This window comes from Natator depressus, chromosome 4 (assembly GCF_965152275.1).
Source record: "Natator depressus isolate rNatDep1 chromosome 4, rNatDep2.hap1, whole genome shotgun sequence".
In the NCBI taxonomy this organism is placed as follows: Eukaryota; Metazoa; Chordata; order Testudines; family Cheloniidae; genus Natator; species Natator depressus.
Window position 1 is genome coordinate 137135880 of NC_134237.1, and position 18102 is coordinate 137153981.

The 18102-nt window shown below is 49.6% G+C and overlaps 1 protein-coding gene across 1 annotated transcript in view; it reads left to right on the forward strand.

Annotated features, from left to right (window-relative positions):
• The first annotated feature begins 5023 nt into the window (after positions 1–5023).
• The window catches only part of CYP26B1 (cytochrome P450 family 26 subfamily B member 1), a 31664-nt gene continuing 18585 nt past the window's right edge, over positions 5024–18102 (forward strand). The window contains exons 1-2 of the mRNA XM_074951961.1: positions 5024–5268; positions 9326–9550. Coding sequence (XP_074808062.1) covers positions 5065–5268; positions 9326–9550 — 429 coding nt within the window. The 5' untranslated portion in view covers positions 5024–5064. The remainder of the gene's footprint in view (positions 5269–9325; positions 9551–18102) is intronic.

Below are 18102 nucleotides of genomic sequence, written 5' to 3' on the forward strand. Positions count from 1 at the left end.
TTTGTTGTAATATTGCGACCTTTAGGTCTGTAATCGAGTGAGCAGAGAGATTGACGTGTTCTCCGACTGGTTTATGAATGTTATAATTCTTGACATCTGATTTGTGTCCATTTATTCTTTTACGTAGAGACTGTCCAGTTTGACCAATGTACATGGCAGAGGGGCATTGCTGGCACATGATGGCCATCGCAGTAGTGCCTCCTAGCTGTAGTCACGGGCAAAGGCCTCAGTAGACTTCTGTAAATGCAGAACAAAAAGCCAGTCCCAGCCCCAGAGAGCTATAGTCTTACTGCGTGCATTGCTTCAAGTTATGTATGGTAGAAAAACACCTTCAGTAACCTCAAACCTGTGGGAAAAGGGAGTGTCGAGCCTGTGGAGTTTGAGGTGTTTGTATGTACCCTAGATAACTCAGGTCACTATGGGTAAAATTCTCCCCTGAGCAGAAGGCCAGCTTGGGGCCAGGGAAACTGAGTCACAGAGAGTGGTCAAGGTTACACAGCAAGCCAAGGGCAGGACTGTTGGACAATAGAACCGAGGAGTTGTGACTCCTAGTCCTGAGCTCTGACTACCAGACATCATTCCCTTCACCCCACAGATCCCGGGGGCAGCTGCGTGGTGAGGTGGGTGCTCCAGAGTCTCCCCTTTGCTCCCGGTGGCCCTGCCTCTGACAGCCTCTGCCAACCCTCCCTCCCCAGAGGGCATTGAACATGTGAAGGGAGAATGAAAGCTGCTTGGCAGACATGTTGACTTGCACAGCCATTTCCTACTGGAAATTCATCAGGGCCTGAGGAGAGCACATCATGGAGGGAGGCAGCTCAGCCCACTGTGCTGGAGGGAGGGATTTCAACCAGGGACCAAGAACATAAGAATGGTCCTACAGGGTCAGACCAAAGGTCCATCCAGCCCAATCTCCTGTCTTCCGACAATGGCCAATGCCAGGTGCCCCAGAGGGAATGAACAGAACAGGTAATCATCAAGTGATCCATCCCCTGTCGCCCATTCCCAGCTTCTGGCAAACAGAGGCTGGGGACACTATCCCTGTCCATCCTGGCTAATAGCCATTGATGGACCAATCCTCCACGAATTTATCTAGTTCTTTTTTGAACCCTGTTATAGTCTTGGCCTTCACAGCATCCTCTGGCAAGTAGTTCCACAGGTTGACTGTGAGCTGTGTGGAAAAAAATACTTCTTTTTGTTTGTTTTAAACCTGCTGCGTATTAATTTCATTTGGTGGCCCCTAGTTCTTGTGTTATGAGAAGGAGTAAATAACACTTCCTTATTTACTTTCTCCACACCAGTCATGATTTTATAGACCTCTAGTTTATCCCCCCTTAGTTGTCTCTTTTCCAAGCTGAAAAGTCCCAGTCTTATTAATCTCTCCTCATACGGCAGCCGTTCCATATCCCTAATAATTTTTGTTGCCCTTTTCTGAATCTTTTCCAAGTCCAATAGATCTTTTTTGAGATGGGGGGACCATATCTGCATGCAGTATTCAAGATGTGGGCATACCATGGATTTATATGGAGGCAATATGATATTTTCTGTCTTATTATCTATCCCTTTCTTCATGATGCCCAGCATGCTGTTCACAAGGAAGCCAGGAAGCAGCTGCTCCCACCTTTCCACCCTCCCTGTCCTCCTGTTTTTGCTTGGAAAGCAGGAGGAACACAAGGCACCTCTGAAAGGCAGGTGGTGGTATCGCCATGGTTGGGGAAACTGAGGCACGACATTTGCGTTACTTCCCCGGGGTCACTCAAAGCAGCTCAATGATGGAATCAAGACTAGAAAGAAGTCACCGGTTCTCTGCTTTAACTGCTAGACCCCCTGGCCCCCAGTAGCCATGTGTAGTAAAGGTCTGTGGGGGGAATGGATCACTCCACATGTTGGGGGATGCACTAGCTGGCTTAGCTGGAAGATGCTTCTCCATCAACAGCACAGGAAGGAAGGTAGGGAAAGGCTGGGCCCAGAGAAGCTGAACCGCAGCACGAGGCTGAGTTCAGTGGATGCCCGGTGCGCCCACCGCTTTCTCCATGTTCTTCTCCAAAGGGGAGGGAATGCAGGGGAGACGTGGGTGCCTGTGTGAAAAAGGGGGCACCAGGTCCCCATTGGTCCTAGTCATAGACCCTGGAGATCACCCCACTCCCTGCCGAGCAAGTGTTTGACCAAGGAACTTGCACAGAAAGGCAGATGGACACTAGAGGCAGCTCAACCACCACCAGGACTTCCAGGCCCTCCCACCTCCGCCCAACACAGGGCTGCTCCTTACGGCAGACTTTCTAGCATCGTTTCCTGCTGAAGGCAAAGAGGCCTGGGAACCCGCTCCCAGCTTCATGGGAAGCAGCCCTCCATGAGGGCATGGTCTGCTGTTGCTCCGGGAACCTGCCTTGCAGTTTAGCCGTTCCCAGCACCCCTTTGACTGCAGAAAGCCTCCCCAGCAGCCGGGAGAGAGAATTATTTAGCAGGAAATTCAATCAGGGGTCGCCTCTGTCTCACTTCTGCAAGCGCCAACTCCTTCCTCTTTGGGGAGGGCAGTAAAGACACCTCCTGGCCCAACGAGCTTCCGAGAGGGTAGTTTGTTGAACATGCAGCCTCTGTGTCCAGCGAGGGAGACGAATACTTAGCTAGGAGACCGGGCTCTGTTTCTAGTTCTGCCCCCTAAATTTGGATAGTAGGTCCTGCAAAGCACTGATAGGTCGGGGTGCCGGGGGACAATCTAATGTTACCACCAGCAACCTACTGTATCGGTATCCTTTAGAACCCAAGACTAAAATTCCCCAGCTGTTTGCACAGATTATGATGGTTTTTTAAACGAGAGATACTTTAGCAGTGGCTGCGTGGGCACAAGGAACAGGCGGAAAGGAAAAGTGGACAGGAGGGGGAAAGGAGATCGCCTGGTTTCCTATGTCCTTTAGCATTCAGACGAAACCCATTTTGAATGCAGAAGGGAAAGATGCGCTTTTCTTTCCTGCATTCACCTGCTATTCAAAGCAATGTAGTATCCGAAGTGTCCACCAGGTGGGGTTACAGGGCAAAGAGTGAAGCGCGCTGCTGCTCCGCGCGACGGGAGCCAAGCCCGGCGCTTCCACTCCGGAGCGAGCAGAGAGAGGGCGAGGGCGGCCGGGCTGAGCTCCTGTCTCATGCAGTGCTCCGAGCTAGGAGTGCGTTCAGGGCAGAAAGTCAGGCCCAGTCCTGAGGCGCTCTGACACACGCACACTGGTGCCATTGACTCAGAGAAGACCCAACCATCAGGACAAGCTGATGGTTTTGCAGGGAGGGATAGCTCAGTGGTTTGAGCATTGGCCTGCTAAATCCCAGGGTTGTGAGTTCAATCCTTGAGGGGGCCATTTAGGGATCTGGGGCAAAAATTGGGGATTGGTCCTGCTTTGAGCAGGGGGTTGGATTAGATGACCTCGAGGTCCCTTCCAGTCCTGATACTCTATGAATCTGAGACGGCGAAAGGGGGAGAGGCAGCTACAGACATCTGTGCTCCGCACTATCCACCAGACTCAAACCGGGGCGGGGGAAGGGTCAATGAACTTCGGTTTTCCCTGTAATCTGAAGCAAATTCTTTGCAAATCTGCCTTTAACTACCAAGCCCTGACACTTGGAGAATACCTTTCCCTGGTGTGTGGGTGGTAAACTTTGTGTGGGGGGAGGCAGAGAATCTGGAGGACAATCGCTATTCTACTCAGGAGGAATCAAAAGCGAGCAAGGAAGTTTAACAGCCTCCCTCGAACTGGGCTGGCAAAACTTCAGGGCTATCTGAAATGCAGTGCTCTCTTTTCAAACACACCTTTCTTTCTGCCCTTTGCCTCCAAGAACGTGCACAGGTTGCTAATGCAGAACAAGAAAGTCGGAGCGGACCCTGAGGTTATTTTGTCGAGTAATTTTAAAGTCTTTTTGGAGTGGGGCGGGGGGGGGGAGCTGGTTGATCTCCAGAGACACTGGTGTAAATCAGTTGTAGAGCTTCTCCTAGGGTCGCCTCTTGCTGCTGCAGGGTGTGTGTCAAGGAGACACTGTGGAAGGAAAATCTCATTCAAAAAAAAAATAAAATAAAAAAACAACAACAGTGAAGCAATAAACACAAGTGGCTGCAAATAGGGGTGATGCCCCAGTCACCCCCCTCGCCCCTGTCCAGGTGAAAGCTGCGGCAAAAGCCCAGGGCTGGGAAAGATGCCCCCACATGGCTGAGCGATTGTTTGTTTCTCTCCTTGTTGTAGGTGTGGATTCCAGCAGACAGGAAAATGAAAAACTCAGTTTGATCCTTCTACAACTCTCCCTGGCTGTCTCCTTTCTGGGACTGAAGCCAAACCTCGCACGCTCCAGCGCCCGGTCTGCCTAGACGTTCACCCCGCCTCCAAAAAGTCCTCTGAAGTGAAGGGGGGGAGCAGCCAGCAGCTGGCTGCTTGCCCATTACTCAGCCTCCCTGCCTCTATATAAACACACACATTGACTTTCTTTTTTACTCAAACTCACATTGAGAGAGGCTTTAACAACCAAACCTCCCTCTTTACAGCAATCCAGTGGAGAAAAGTCTAGGGCTTACAATAACCAGCCTATATATAGCTATATAACTCGCTCTCTCTATTTATTTATATATATATATATATTTAATTCCTGCTCCATCTCTCCAGATCTTTGCTGAATTATTTCACGATCTAGATAGATGCTATATTTTTCTGGCTTGCATTGGCAGCAAAGAGACCTATAGCATTTGCATAGGGTTTTTTCTTCTTCTTCTTTCTTTTTAATTTGATTGCACACTCAGAGTTCGTGGGTTGTTTTTTTCTTTTTGGCTGTATGCTCTGTAAAAGTTGACTTTAAAAGTTTTCAGAGAGGGGAATCTTATTTTGCTGCTGGTGGTGGGGGGAAGAGAACCAGACACCTCCCTACCCCACCCCCCAAATTCTGATCTCCTCCCCCTTCCCTGCTCTGAGCTCACCTTCTATGAAGCGCTACAGTGGGTGACTTTTTATTTGCCTTTTTTTTGTGCCTGTGTGCGGTGCATTTCATAGGGTTTGGGTTGTTTTTCCCCCCCCCTCCCTCCTCCTTCTCCTTCCAAATATGCTTTTCGAAAGTTTTGATCTGGTTTCTGCGCTGGCTACCCTTGCTGCATGCCTGGTATCATTGACTCTGCTCTTGGCAGTGTCCCAACAGCTGTGGCAGCTGCGCTGGGCAGCCACTCGGGACAAAAGCTGCAAGTTACCGATCCCTAAAGGGTCTATGGGATTCCCCTTAATCGGAGAAACCTTCCACTGGCTGCTGCAGGTAAGGATTCCCCTTCCTTCATTTAAGGTGGTCTGGGACAGTTGGTTTGCACCGGTGGGATTGCATCATGCGTTCTCGCAGGAGCAGGGGGCAGATTTCAGAGGCACTTTTATTCTGTGACGGGGCGGGGGGGGGTCGTTTTCAAAGCAGAGGTGGAAGCCTATCGATTTGCAACATTTTATGTCCATGGCAAGTGGATTGCTTTGAGCTGCTGAGTGTTTTCTAGGCTTTCCTCCTCAAATCTCAGGTCGGTTTGAGGCAGGTCTCCGACGGGAATTGCATTCGTTTAAATAGACTCGTGCATTTAAGAATCGGGACCGTTTGCTGCTGGAGGAGGCAAACAATCTGGGCGATGAAACGGTGTTTTATTGGCCACTAAAAAAAGCGTGTCTCCTTCACGAATGATCCCCTCCGCCCAAGCAGATGGCGAGGTGAACTGTGAACTTTTAAGACGATGCTGTTTTCACTGCTGTAATGTTGCGGGTCCCATCATCGCCAGGGGCTGGGGTCACCCTGTAGGCACGGTTCTGCCCCGATGGGTACCTCTTAGAATGCCGTTGCAAACCAGCCTGGGAGTGAAAACGAGCCAAGTGGGTGCATTGCCCCTTTAAGGCGAGGACAGCTTTCCATTAGTCCGCCAGGTAAAACCAGCTACTTTCTGAAAGAGGAAAAGGAGTACTTGTGGCACCCAGGGGCAGCGGGGCGGCTTGTTTGAAAGACTGTCGATTCAGGAGCCACAGAAGGGAAGTGACTCTGGTTTGCAGGTTTCAGAGGAGCAGCCGGGTTAGTCTGTATCCGCAAAAAGAACAGGAGGACTTGTGGCACCTGAGAGCCTCACACATTTATTTGAGCACAAGCTTTCGTGAGCTACAGCTGCCTTCATCGGAGGCATTCGTCTGTACCTGTGTTTGCAGTTGTTGCCATAGGTTAGCTGTCTAAACAGTAGCACTGGGACCCACTGAAGTGGGAAGCCTTTGCAGGTAATCGTTAGATTAACCCGGGATTAGCCTTGTTAAACGCTGAACAGCGTTTTGTGGAATGTGACCACCCCCAGACCGAAAGACCTGGGATAAAGTCACCCCTGGGTGACGTGTGTGCTGGTCCAAGAACTAACTTTTAGCAGCACTGATGAAGTGTAGCTGGTTATGAAGGAACAATCCCCAATGCCCCGTGAAAACAGAGTACAATCTGTTGTCAATAACGAGCGCTTTGAAGCGTACAGACCCTCTAAATTCAATATCCAGGCCGGTCGAGGCACAAATCTGTCGCTTTCATTCACTCCTCCGCTTAAATAGATTTCGACTGGTTTAGGAGGGAACCCGCCTGGAATTAGCAAATGTATTATTTCAAGGATGCTCTAACGAGCAGAGGGCAGATTTCATTGGTTGGTTGGGGAAGAGGCGGCTACACCGGTTTACACGTTCTTGGTTTCTGAGCGGATTCCTCCCCTCGCACAATTCGGTGCTCGCAACACATCCAATGCACCGGGCGGGCGCGTGTGCATGCCGGTCGCACCTTTCCCTCCCCCTCGGACCCCACCACTTCTAGCCATAACACACTCCGGCAGCACCCAGCCAGAGACCCTCTCTTTCCTCCCCAGCCTTGTAAAAGAGGAGAGCTCCAGCCTTCTGGCAGCCGCTAAAGAGTTAACCGCACGCTCTCAATGGTGCTTTATTTTTTAAAGAAATTTATCAGATTTTTACAGGGGGACCAGAAAAGGGTTCTCCCTTTCCACAGGCTCCATCCAAACAGAGTCCAGGGCTAAAAATACAAAATGTTGTATAAATTGGACTCGGCTCGAAACTCCTGCCACATAAAGGTAGCCTTTGTGCTGCAGTGGAAATGTTGTACAAACAACTCTTTATTAATGCCACAAAAAGCACTTTAATTATATTTACGCAGATCAAGAAACAGGGTCACCTGAAACACTGAAAATTCACAACCGCGCTTTTGTTTAAAAATAAACACCCCCCCCCCCCCCACACACACAAACATCACTTCAGGTTGTGTAGCTACAATGGTGAAGCGCAGATCGCAACTTTCTCTTCCAAGCGATTGTATTTAAAGGGGAAGCTCCTTTTGCAAACTTGATAGAAAGTTTCTCACAAGCGTTCTGAATTTTTTTTGGGGGGGGGGCAATTTTTTTTGGCCGCCTTGTATCGGACGATTCCTGCCCCTTTTCTACGACAGGAGAGCCTCCGCGCATGTGGGAAAGTTATTAAAACTCCAGAATCTGCAGACGGACTTAGCCCAAGACAATTACACCCTTTAAAGTAATTCAGATTTCATGAAAAGTTTTAAAGCGTTGGTATCTTATGTAACTAAAATGTGTCTGGAGCAGCAAAGCAAGGAAGGGGGCAGTCAGTTATTTTGGTTTCCTGGATGAATTGTTCTTTATGGGATACATCCTTGGTCCATTAAATCGGCTCTAATTGGAAGACTTGGTAATTAATTCACCCTGGCAGACAGAGAAGAGTAGCATGAAACAGATCTACCTGTCTTGGCAAGGACCTAGCAACTTACAACCGGTGTTCGTGCTGTTCGCTCTCAGGGTACTTTAAGTAAAGTCTGTGCATTCAGGGCAAGGGGGTAGGAACGGGACGCCAAGATCTCAGCACGTTTCTTGTCGGGAGGTAGTGGATAAGATTATAGAGCCGGTAATAGGAGGACTCCCTAACTTCATTAGGGCGCCAGGCAGAGAAAACAGCGCCCAGGGTCCAGCACTTCCGTCAATTACGGGGTGCGGACAACAGGAGAGCTCTCCAAATTAGCCTGATTATCCGGGGAGCTTGAGTTTATCAAGGTGACAAACACGACCTCTTCCTCCAAGCTTCCTGGGAGCCCGGCACCACCCCTGGTAGTCCAGCCTGGTAGGTTTAAGGGCACTTGATTTCTCGCAGCTCTGTAAAGCCGGGGCTAGATTTGTTCATTCCCCCAGGCTGCCTCAGTCTATAGCCCCCCCCGGTATGTCCCAACAGCCCCGTAGATCGAGATCATTTTACTAGCACTGGTTCCATGCGCCTGAATGGCCAATCCAGCCACACTGGCCCCGAGTCTTGCTGGGACAGAACCACACGCCCTGCTGGTTTCACATGACTCAACCCATCCCAGTTACCCCCGTCCAGACCCTCACGTTCCCGCATCGCTGACCCATCGCCTCCCGCTACAGGCTGACGTCTCTCCTCGCTGACCTTCCGCACTCATCGAGGACCTCGGTCCCGTCTGACGCCCCAGAAAAGGGAGCCCCCTCGCCCAAGTCCACCTTCTTTCCCCAAACTTCTCCCCAGACCGCGCCCAAGACCTGCTTGGCCTCCGTCCAGTGATTTGTCTCTCCCTGCGCGGCAGCCCGTGTGTGCCCGTCTTTGCATTCCTCCTTGTTAGGCGGTGCAACTCCGGGAGGTTTCTTCTTCTTCTTCTCTCTTTTTAAACTGCTTTTCAATGCGTTCATCATAAATCCAAAGGGAGGGGGCTTGTGGGATCCCTTCTGTTGTTAGCCACTGGCTAGTGGCCATTCTGGTTTTAATAGCCGGCAGTTCTTGAGGTGCTGCAAAGTACATGGATGGTCTTGGAACAAGTTCCTTTGATTGGGGTTAAAGGAGCCTTCCCCCTCCCCTTGGGGGTGAATCAAAGGTCACGGGGGGTGCCACTGCAGGCCCATAATCTATTTCCCCCCACAATATTTTCCCGGATCTTTAAACAGAGAGAGAGAGGTTTTGACAGGGATACATTTTCCTGGCTGGGCCCTAACATTGGAAAAGCCAGTACATTGCACGACCCCCCGCCCCTCCGCATCCGAGCGCTGGGAAATCCCAAGGAGCTCCTTGTAGGGCATTCCCCGCCTGCCATCTCAAGCTGGAGCCGGGCTAGCCTGAGGGAAGTGGGGACAAGCGGTGAGAAGAGAGAGGACCCTCCCATCCCTTTACTGACATGTGGCTTTAAATAAAAGTCGCAGAGATCTCAATAAAGGTGTCTGTCTTTAGGGATCAAAGTCGGTGCCTGTTCGGGGCCCATAAGGGATTGTCTGTCCTCAGGCTCAGTGTCCGTGTGTCTGTCCTAGGGTTCCTGCTTCCAGTCGTCCAGGAGGGAGAAATATGGCAATGTCTTTAAGACTCACTTGCTGGGACGCCCCTTAATCCGGGTGACCGGCGCCGAGAACGTGCGGAAGATCCTGATGGGAGAGCACCACCTGGTGAGCACGGAGTGGCCCCGGAGCACCAGGATGCTCCTAGGACCCAACACGGTGGCCAACTCCATCGGGGACATCCACCGGCACAAGAGAAAGGTAAGAGGCCCTGAACCCACACCCACAGGGAGCAGCGGGGGGAGACTAGGTTGCCCCCCACTCCCGGCTGCAGGGGGCAGCGAGTTTAGTACCTCCTCCACCCTCAAACCCCGGGGTGCTCCAACCAGGCGAGTGGGCTCCTGTCCCAGAGCTGCCCCGGTAGCTGGGTCCCTGCTCCGCCTCAGCAGGGCGAGAGGGGGGCACGGGCACTGCCCTCCCCCAGCTCCGGGGTGGGGTGGGGCAGCAAACTTGTGACCCTGGGTCCCTGCGGGCTGGGCCGCTTCCCGCACGTGGGTGCCCCCAGCAGAGTCGCAGCGTTCGGATAATGGAACGCGGCAGGGTGAGCGTTCGAAATTCCGAACGCTGCCGGCTGGCCCGCGAGTCCTTTGAGGAATTTAAAAGGGCGATGGAGAGATGTGAGTGGGCCCGGGGGGGAGGTGGTGGTGGGAGGACAGGGCTGGCAGGCGGCTGGTCCGGGCTTCCCCGCAGCTCTGCATCCCCGCCAGGAGAAGAGAGATCTCCGAGGGGCTCAGGAAACCAGGGCCCGCCCGGCCGAGCTCCAAGCTCGACTGCTAGGAGGGCGATGCTGGTCGAGCTCAGCCCAGGGAGGGACGCCTGCAGCCCCCGCTTCTTTCTGAGGCGGAGCGCGGGCTGGGGAGCGCGGGGAGGAGATTCGGGATCGTCAGCGCTTCTGGATTTATGCGTGGACTTACTATGGGTCTTTTGGGGGGGGGGGAGGAGAGGAGAGAGAGACTGGGGAGGACAGAGGGCGGCACATCCCACCCCCCTTCCTGGGGCTGCCCTTCCCCAATTGCAGCCGGTGGCACGTGTGACGTGAACCGCTGTAACCTGAAAACCGATCCACTTCTGTCCATCAGCTCCCCTCTTAAAAGGGCAACGCCAGGGCTGTGCCATGGGGGGAGAGGTGGGCGGGGGAGGCTGTCCCTGTCCCTGTCAATGAAAGGGGAGAAACAGCCTCATTAGTGATCAGTGACGTTGTTATTTCAAAGGCGCAGGACGGTGCTGCCCCGCCCCGAAGCCAGGTGTCAGAGAAGCGTGTCTCCAGCCAGCACCCACTGGTTCCTTCCAGGGTGTTTCCAGCAGTCTCTGGCTTTCACCTGTGCTGAGCTCTCTCTTTTTTTATAGAGCTTCATCAGCATGCCGGGCATTGCACTGAAGGCAGGAGGCCTCCTAGGGCTAGGTTCTGATCTCAGTTAGGAAGGGTTGAAATCAGATGCTGTCGGACTGACTTCAGATTCTGATTCCCAGACCGACCACCAGGGTAACCTGGGAGCAGAACCTGTCCCTCTGTCTTCCTCTGCGACCTATGCGTCGCCCAGCATGCCAACAGCTCTCTCATCATAATACACCTGATCTAAGCACGGAGGAAAGGGTAATTATTAGAGTATACACTGTAGGGAACCATTGCCTTCAGGAGAATTACCCTGGAGTAACCGAGATCAGGGTCACAGCATTTGCTCCACCCTAGAGTTTACAGTCCCAGGCACCAATCCTGTGGTGGGTTCCTTGCAGGCAGAATTTCTGCTCCCAGGTGCCCACACAGAGCTCATGGCAAGATCTGGGCGTTAGCAGACAAACACTGGCATTCGGGCCCGTAAAGCACTGCATTAGCAGGAGATGGTGGCCTGATCTCAAGGTAGTGCAGATTTGTACTGTGGGTTGCATAGATTACAGAGGGGCAATTGGATCCCCCTCGTATCCTTTGATTCTCACCGCAAAATAGGCTTTTTCTGACCTTTCTTTCATTTGGACAGTAGAATGAGAGACAAAATATATAAGACTATAACCGTTATCTCACAATACTGCTGCATGCTGAATGGACCCAGGTATCGGATACTGTTGCATACTGAAGACCCATAATGGTTTATTGACCTTGCCTTCTCTAACATAAACACAAAGGTGTGTGTGTGTATGTGTGTGTTGGGGGAACCCTACCAAAACAAAACACTTTTCTCTGCACGCTTTGCCCACTGGGGAGAAGATGAGAGATGTTAGTCCCATCTCTTAATGCACTACTGGAAGATGCTCGGACACTCCGGTGATGAGCACAGTATAAGAACCTACACAGAGTTGAGTAGAATTCATTATATCTGATTCCAGTTTGCAAATTTGATTTGTTGTGGGTTATTTTATTTTTTTTTGTACATAGCAATGTGCCCCATTGTAGTATCAGGATGTGGGTGTGATACTGCACACAAAAAGAGATGACCCTGCTCCCTCTAGGATGGGGGTGTCGCTTGGGATGTTTGAGGGAGAGGAGAGGAGGCCTGGTTATACAATGCTGAAAAAAGCGAAGCTAACTTTGGGACGGCTGCAGGAAGGAAACCGAGCTGTGCTGAAGCCTGCAATTTCAGCTCCCTCAGGTTTCCTATTGAGGAAGGGGGCAGAGTCAAACAATTACGTGAAGGTCTGTCTAAATATTTTTTCGTTTCCCTTCGGGAAGGAAAGATGTTTCTTCTTTATTGCAAACAAGGGGGGCCTGAGGACCTTTGGTTGAAATCTCAGTAGGTGGAAGCTTTAATAAAACCATGAAGTTTAGACCTCAGGAAAAATTATAGAGGGGTCGGGGAAGAGAGTAGGTTATGGGAATGAGGTAATGGAAAGGGAATACACTTAAAAGGTCTTTGCACCTGCCTATAGAGCCCTTCAGGTTTACTAATGATTTGTACCTCAACTGAACACTGAGGCGCTGACATCAGAACTTGAATGATAAGCATTTCACAAGGGGAGTTTTCCATCCTATGCCTTTTTTCTCTCTCTCTCAACACATTAAACCAGTTACTTTATTTTTACCGAGGGGGAACAACATCCCCTAGATGCAGGCCAAGTTTTGTGAGTGTGGGAAGGGACGGCATGTTAAGATCCGAATTCCCCAGCCCCCATGGTTTGGTTCCACATCTGATCCAAAACTTGGGGGCCTATTTTCCAATTAGGATGTGGCCAGAACCTCATGACACCAAATATTCTCACAAGATTTTGACTTGAGCAGAGCTGAAATCAAATAAGATTTTGGTGTCATCCGAACCCTATACACTGTTTCCTGAGCTAGTCTACGCCTACTTTCCATTTGAATTCTGGCTGACATCATAAATAAACACAAGCTACCTTCAAGGATTAGGGGCCTGGGGAATGGGGGCGAGGGGGAAGGGAGAATGAGAGACATTTTTAGATGCTAACCATTTTTTAATGAGGTATTTTCTTGTGGTGACTGTTAAGCTTTCCCTTTCAGCAACATCCACTATTGTACCAATAGATTAAGCTTGCTGGATCAGTTTCCTTTGAAAAAGTTTAGTCGGGTTCCCTTGCCTTCCCTAGTCTGCTTTCCTCTTAATTATTGTTTTCTTGATTGTCAGCATCTGGTGTGTTTCACGCCCTTAGGTGTGTGCCCAAGTGATTTCCCTGCATCAGTGTAACTATTTACGTGGCAGTCACTTGAATAATACTTTTCCATGCACACAAGGATGTCCTTGCCCTGGATGGGAGGCAGTTCCAAGTAAGTTACTCCCTTGGAGATCAGACAAACATGTTTCAAACAAGAAGAAAACAAAGATCACTTTGTTCTTGGTTGTATCTCTGTACTCTGGCTGGTGAAGACAAGATGATGACCAGCCCAAGGTCCTATCAGGCCAGGTGCCCTGCCAGAGACGGTAGTCTCAGGTTTCTTTTGGATAAAGCAGTCTCGCTCCGAAGCTGCTATTTGTTTTGCCATTATTATTATTATTTTTTAACTCTTCTCATCCTGCTATCGGGGTTGAAGGGAATGTTAGCAAGAATGTGCTTCAGGGCTCATGAGGAAGTGGAAGCCATATGCTTAGGACAACTTTAACAACCTAGGCCATGTGGCAGGGATTCTCCGGTGCCTTATCGACAGAAGATGATGTGTTGCATCATCTAGTCTATCCCCAGTGGAGCGCCAAATGAAGGATGATTGTTCTCTGCAGTATTCCTCTCCCGTGCTTTGTCCATTCCAGCTCATAATGTCTCAAACAATGAGAATGTTTTAGGTGAAGCAGAGCTACTGGGAAGTGGGGGTTAGAAACAGGATCTGGGAGCTAGGTCGATTAGGTACTTCTGTTCTGAGCTTTGCCATGGACTCTTGGATCAGGTTCTCTTGCCAGCCCTGCCACAGCCTGTGATCTTGGACAAATCACTTGACTTCTCTGTGCTTGAGGCTTTAATCTCTTAACATTTGTAGAGGGCTTTGAGATCCTGGGATGAAAGGTGCTAAAGAAGAACAAAGTATTCTTATTACGCCATATTAAAAAGTCTGTAGCTATGGCAGCTCACGGCCTTCCCCTCCCCCATTTATTAAGACTCCTCCGTATGAGGTTGTCCAAGCGAATATAAACTGGAGAAAGCTCGCCTTTGGGAAATTCACTCATCAGTCTTTATTGGAGTGTGCATCTGTGGCTAAAGAAGCAGAACCAAGCAGCTCAGGGGCTGGGGTGGAAAGGTGAGAAAGGAGCTGTGTGCAGTGTCCTTGGTGGGACCGCACACTTCAGCAGTCACATCTGTTTATGGCTGATATCAGCAAAGGTGGCTTCACCCTTGGCCCAAGATGAAACCGAGGGATAAGAACATTTGCAAGCCCTGGGGGCCCCAGATCAATATGTACCTAGCAGTTGTTACTGCTGTTGGATCACAGGGTTTACACTGAAGTCAGAGAAGAACGCTAGCTGGCTTTCATAGAATCGTAGAATATCAGGGTTGGAAGGGACCTCAGGAGGTCGTCTAGTCCACCCCCCTGCTCAAAGCAGGACTAATCCCCAACTAAAATCATTTCCAGCTTTGGGCTTATGCAGCAAACTAGCACCAACCCCAGGCACCCACGTGGAGGGAGCTTGTAAATATACAGTATGCCACTTCAAACCGAGCACATGAGAATGAAAATAGCTACTGTAGCCGAGGCTCACACCTGCTAGGGTGTGTGATCAGGCACAGAAAACACTCCAATGGGGCAGCTGTCACAAATACAGGAGCGAGTTTTCCCAGCTGGGGGATGCTGTTGTAATGTTGTTGTTGTTTGTATTATCATAGCTTCTCAGAGCCCGTCATGGACCAGGGCCCCATTGTGCTAGGCACTGGACAAACTCAGAACAAAAGAACAGCCCCTGCTCTAAATTGCTGACAGTCTAAGCATGAGACACCCCTTTCCCGAAATCATATGCTGTCTCCATAGTAGGCAAAGACACGCTGCTCTGGGTTCCGTTCTTCCATCCCTTTGCCAGTACAGGATTGTGCCCTGCACTACAGCACATTTGTTTAAGGACCGGATTTTTCATAGTGGCTGAGCATCTGTCTCTCCCACCGAAATCCCGGATGCTGATCACTTTTTAAAATCAGCTTCTCAGTGCCTCGGTTGATAGGAGTTCTTGCCACTGAACAGTTCCACACATGTCTGCCGGATATTTAGTTTATTATTTTTCCTTTGCTCAGTCTTACCTCCGGGGCTATCCCTTCTTAGATCACCCTAAACAATTCTTCTCTTTCTTTGGTGTTACCCCAATTCAGTCTCTGAAGTGCTTGTCAGACTGATGTCATACCCCAGGCTTGGTCATCCTCACTGCTCACATTCACTCTATTTCGAGGCTTCTAATAAATCCTTTCAGCCCCTTGCTCATTTTTGTTACACTTCACTCAGTTCCCCTTAATGTATTGGCACCTCTCTGGCTCCTAACCACTCAGAACTGAATACTGTGTCCTACATGCCATAGAGAGAGGGCACTGTTTATATATTTAAATATTATAGACTGAATTCTATTCTCATTTACACCCGGACAACTCCACTGAAGTGAATGCAGTTGCTCTGGATTTATACCAGCGTATGCTAAAGCAGAATCGGGCCCTATGCATTTTAGGGTTGGCAAAGGATTTGGGTCCTGGGAGGACATGACCTCAAATCCGTATTTACCTGTAAGAGATGAGTAGAAAAATCTGCTCTGTGGTGGGGTTTAGGGGAAATGGGTTTGTGTTTTCTAAAATGTGAATGACCAATAAGGAAATTTAAGTAACATGAATCACATGCTTCTATGAATAATAATAGTCTCTGCAGCCAAACTTAGCTCGCAAAAAAAAAAAAAAAAAAAAATGAAATTGCAAAGGCTCTCGGCTCTTATGCTTCAGGGCATAGACAGGTCATCCAGTTGGGGTCAGGAAGGAATTTTCTCTTGCATGGGGTAGTATTGTATAAGTAGGTGCATTATGGGGTGAAGGGTAACACCTTCTTCTGAAACATTCAGTACTGATAACAGGATCCTAGTTTAGACAGACTCTTGGACTGTTCCAGCATGGCAGTCCTAAAAACAGACATAGCTGGCTCAAACCCCACCCCCTCACCCCAAGATGGGTAGAAGTCCCAGACCCTGGGAGTTCTGGAGGAAGCAAACTGTGGCATAAGACAAGTGGCCTGCTTTGTCTCACTGCTCTAGTGTCCAAAACTACAGCATTCATTAACGTACCATAGTTAATGTTCTGCCTCGAAGGCATACAAGTGTTGAGCTTATTAGCACCAAGCAGAAAGGTCTGAGGCTTTAATATAGTTTGCGAGAGGATTAAGAACACAAAAGGGGCCATAAATTTACAACCAAATACAAACCAGCTGCTGTGGGAAGGGGCAAAGGGAGGGGGGTGGGAAGGTACCTTTTCCCATCATGAAAGCCCTGATCCAAGTTCTTAAAATATTTTTCGTTTCCATTGAACCCTTTCGTCCTTGTTGCCATGGAGTATAAATCATATGGCGGAAAGGAAACCATCCCCTCCGTCCTGAGCCAATGGGGCCAGATCCTCAGCTGGCGTGAATCAGCATGGCTCCATTGACTTTTCAGCTGGTACATCAGTGGAGCCACACCACTTTGCACCATTAGGGGATCTGGCCCAATGAGTTTTAGTTCACATGCAAAGGGCCTGATGCAAAGCCCGTTGGAGTCAGTGGAAAGACTCCCATTGACTTCAAAGGGTGCAGGATCATGTCCCGACTGAGAGATTGTCACTAAGGCTGGCTCCCTGAGTTTAGACTGGATCTGACTCTCAGAGAAAATCCAGGGTAACTCCAATGGCTTTCACAAAAAACACCAGTATGGATGCTGCCTTTTTTGCATTTTCATATGTCTTGCAAGCTTTAAGGATGCTTTAGAGTGCAATCCCTTTGGTCATACACCAGCAATCATACAGATATCCTGGGAGCACAGGCCTTTTTAAGCAGGCCACCTTGCGTTCCTCCACCTTCCACTAAAGCCCTGTTTAACCAGCTTGGGCAGTTGACTTCCCTTCTCTGTTCCTCCATTTCCCCATCTGTAAAATGGGAATGAGGATTCTGATCTCCTTTGTAAAGCGCTTTGAGATCTGCTTATGAAAAGCGCTATACGAGAGCTGGGTATTATTATTACTATTATCCAAAGATGCCAGAAATCCTCTGAGACATCTAGAAATTTAAGGTAGTGCTTTACCCCAAATGCTCTTTGCCTATCCTGGAAACACAACCATCTCTAGGGTGCAACATGGCAGTGGTTCAACAGTGTACAGCAACAAAGCAGGGTAGGGAGTATAGAATGCCATGTACAAATCACAGACATTGGGTAGGAACTTTAAGTCATCTAATCCATCCTCCACTTCTAAGTGTCTCAACTACTGATTCTATTTAGGTTGTGTTATCCCACTCCTCACTCTGGTATCAGAGTGCTCTTCCAGTCTAAGGAATCTTGCTGTCAGGAAGTTTTTCTTGTGATTCTGCTTCCATTTTCCCGCTCTTAATTTCATGTGGTTACTTCTAATTGCATTATTCTCCGCTGCCTTGCACTGTTCTTTACGCCTGTGCAAAGTGCCGAGGGAATACTCCCGAGAATGAAGGAATCTTAATTATCGATGGAAATTGAAGCGCGATTAAGCATTAGCACCCGTGTACCGGGATAAATATGGTAATTGCCAGGGATGTGTTGGATGTAGCTCTTGGGAACTCTCTCCTCCTGCTTGAAGATTCAGACAATGAAGCTGAAGTCCGGGCTGGGGTGATGTCCCCGTCTCTGATGGAGTCACCCTCATCTTTGGATCCTGCTAATCCATCCCTGCCTGGTGCTCATAAGAGCACATTTATTCTGCCTTTTAGAACGGGCCAGATTGCATTACACATCAGATATTTTCTCAGGGTTAGAATCTCCTAACCTACTACAAGGGCAATGGACAGAGAGATGCTGGCTATTATCCTTCCCAAATACACTCAGTGGGATTCTCTGCTACTCCAAGTCTAGCCTGGAATCTCGGAAACTCACCAGGAAAAAAAAAATCAAACGATCCATCTGGGCTGGGGGCCCTGGGCTCCTTGTTAGCTGAGCAGCAGCTCTTGACTGGGGATCGGTGTGTGAGCTAATTTAGCTTTTCCGGCCACAGGTGTCCCTGCAGCTGTATCACCCGGTGGCCCATACCAGTGCGGGTCACTAACTCCACCGAGGATATATGTTGAAGGTTCAAGAGGGGACTAAAATAGAACCCACGTTGCTGAGCGAGGTTAGGGCCCTGGTAATATTGTGACTTATCAG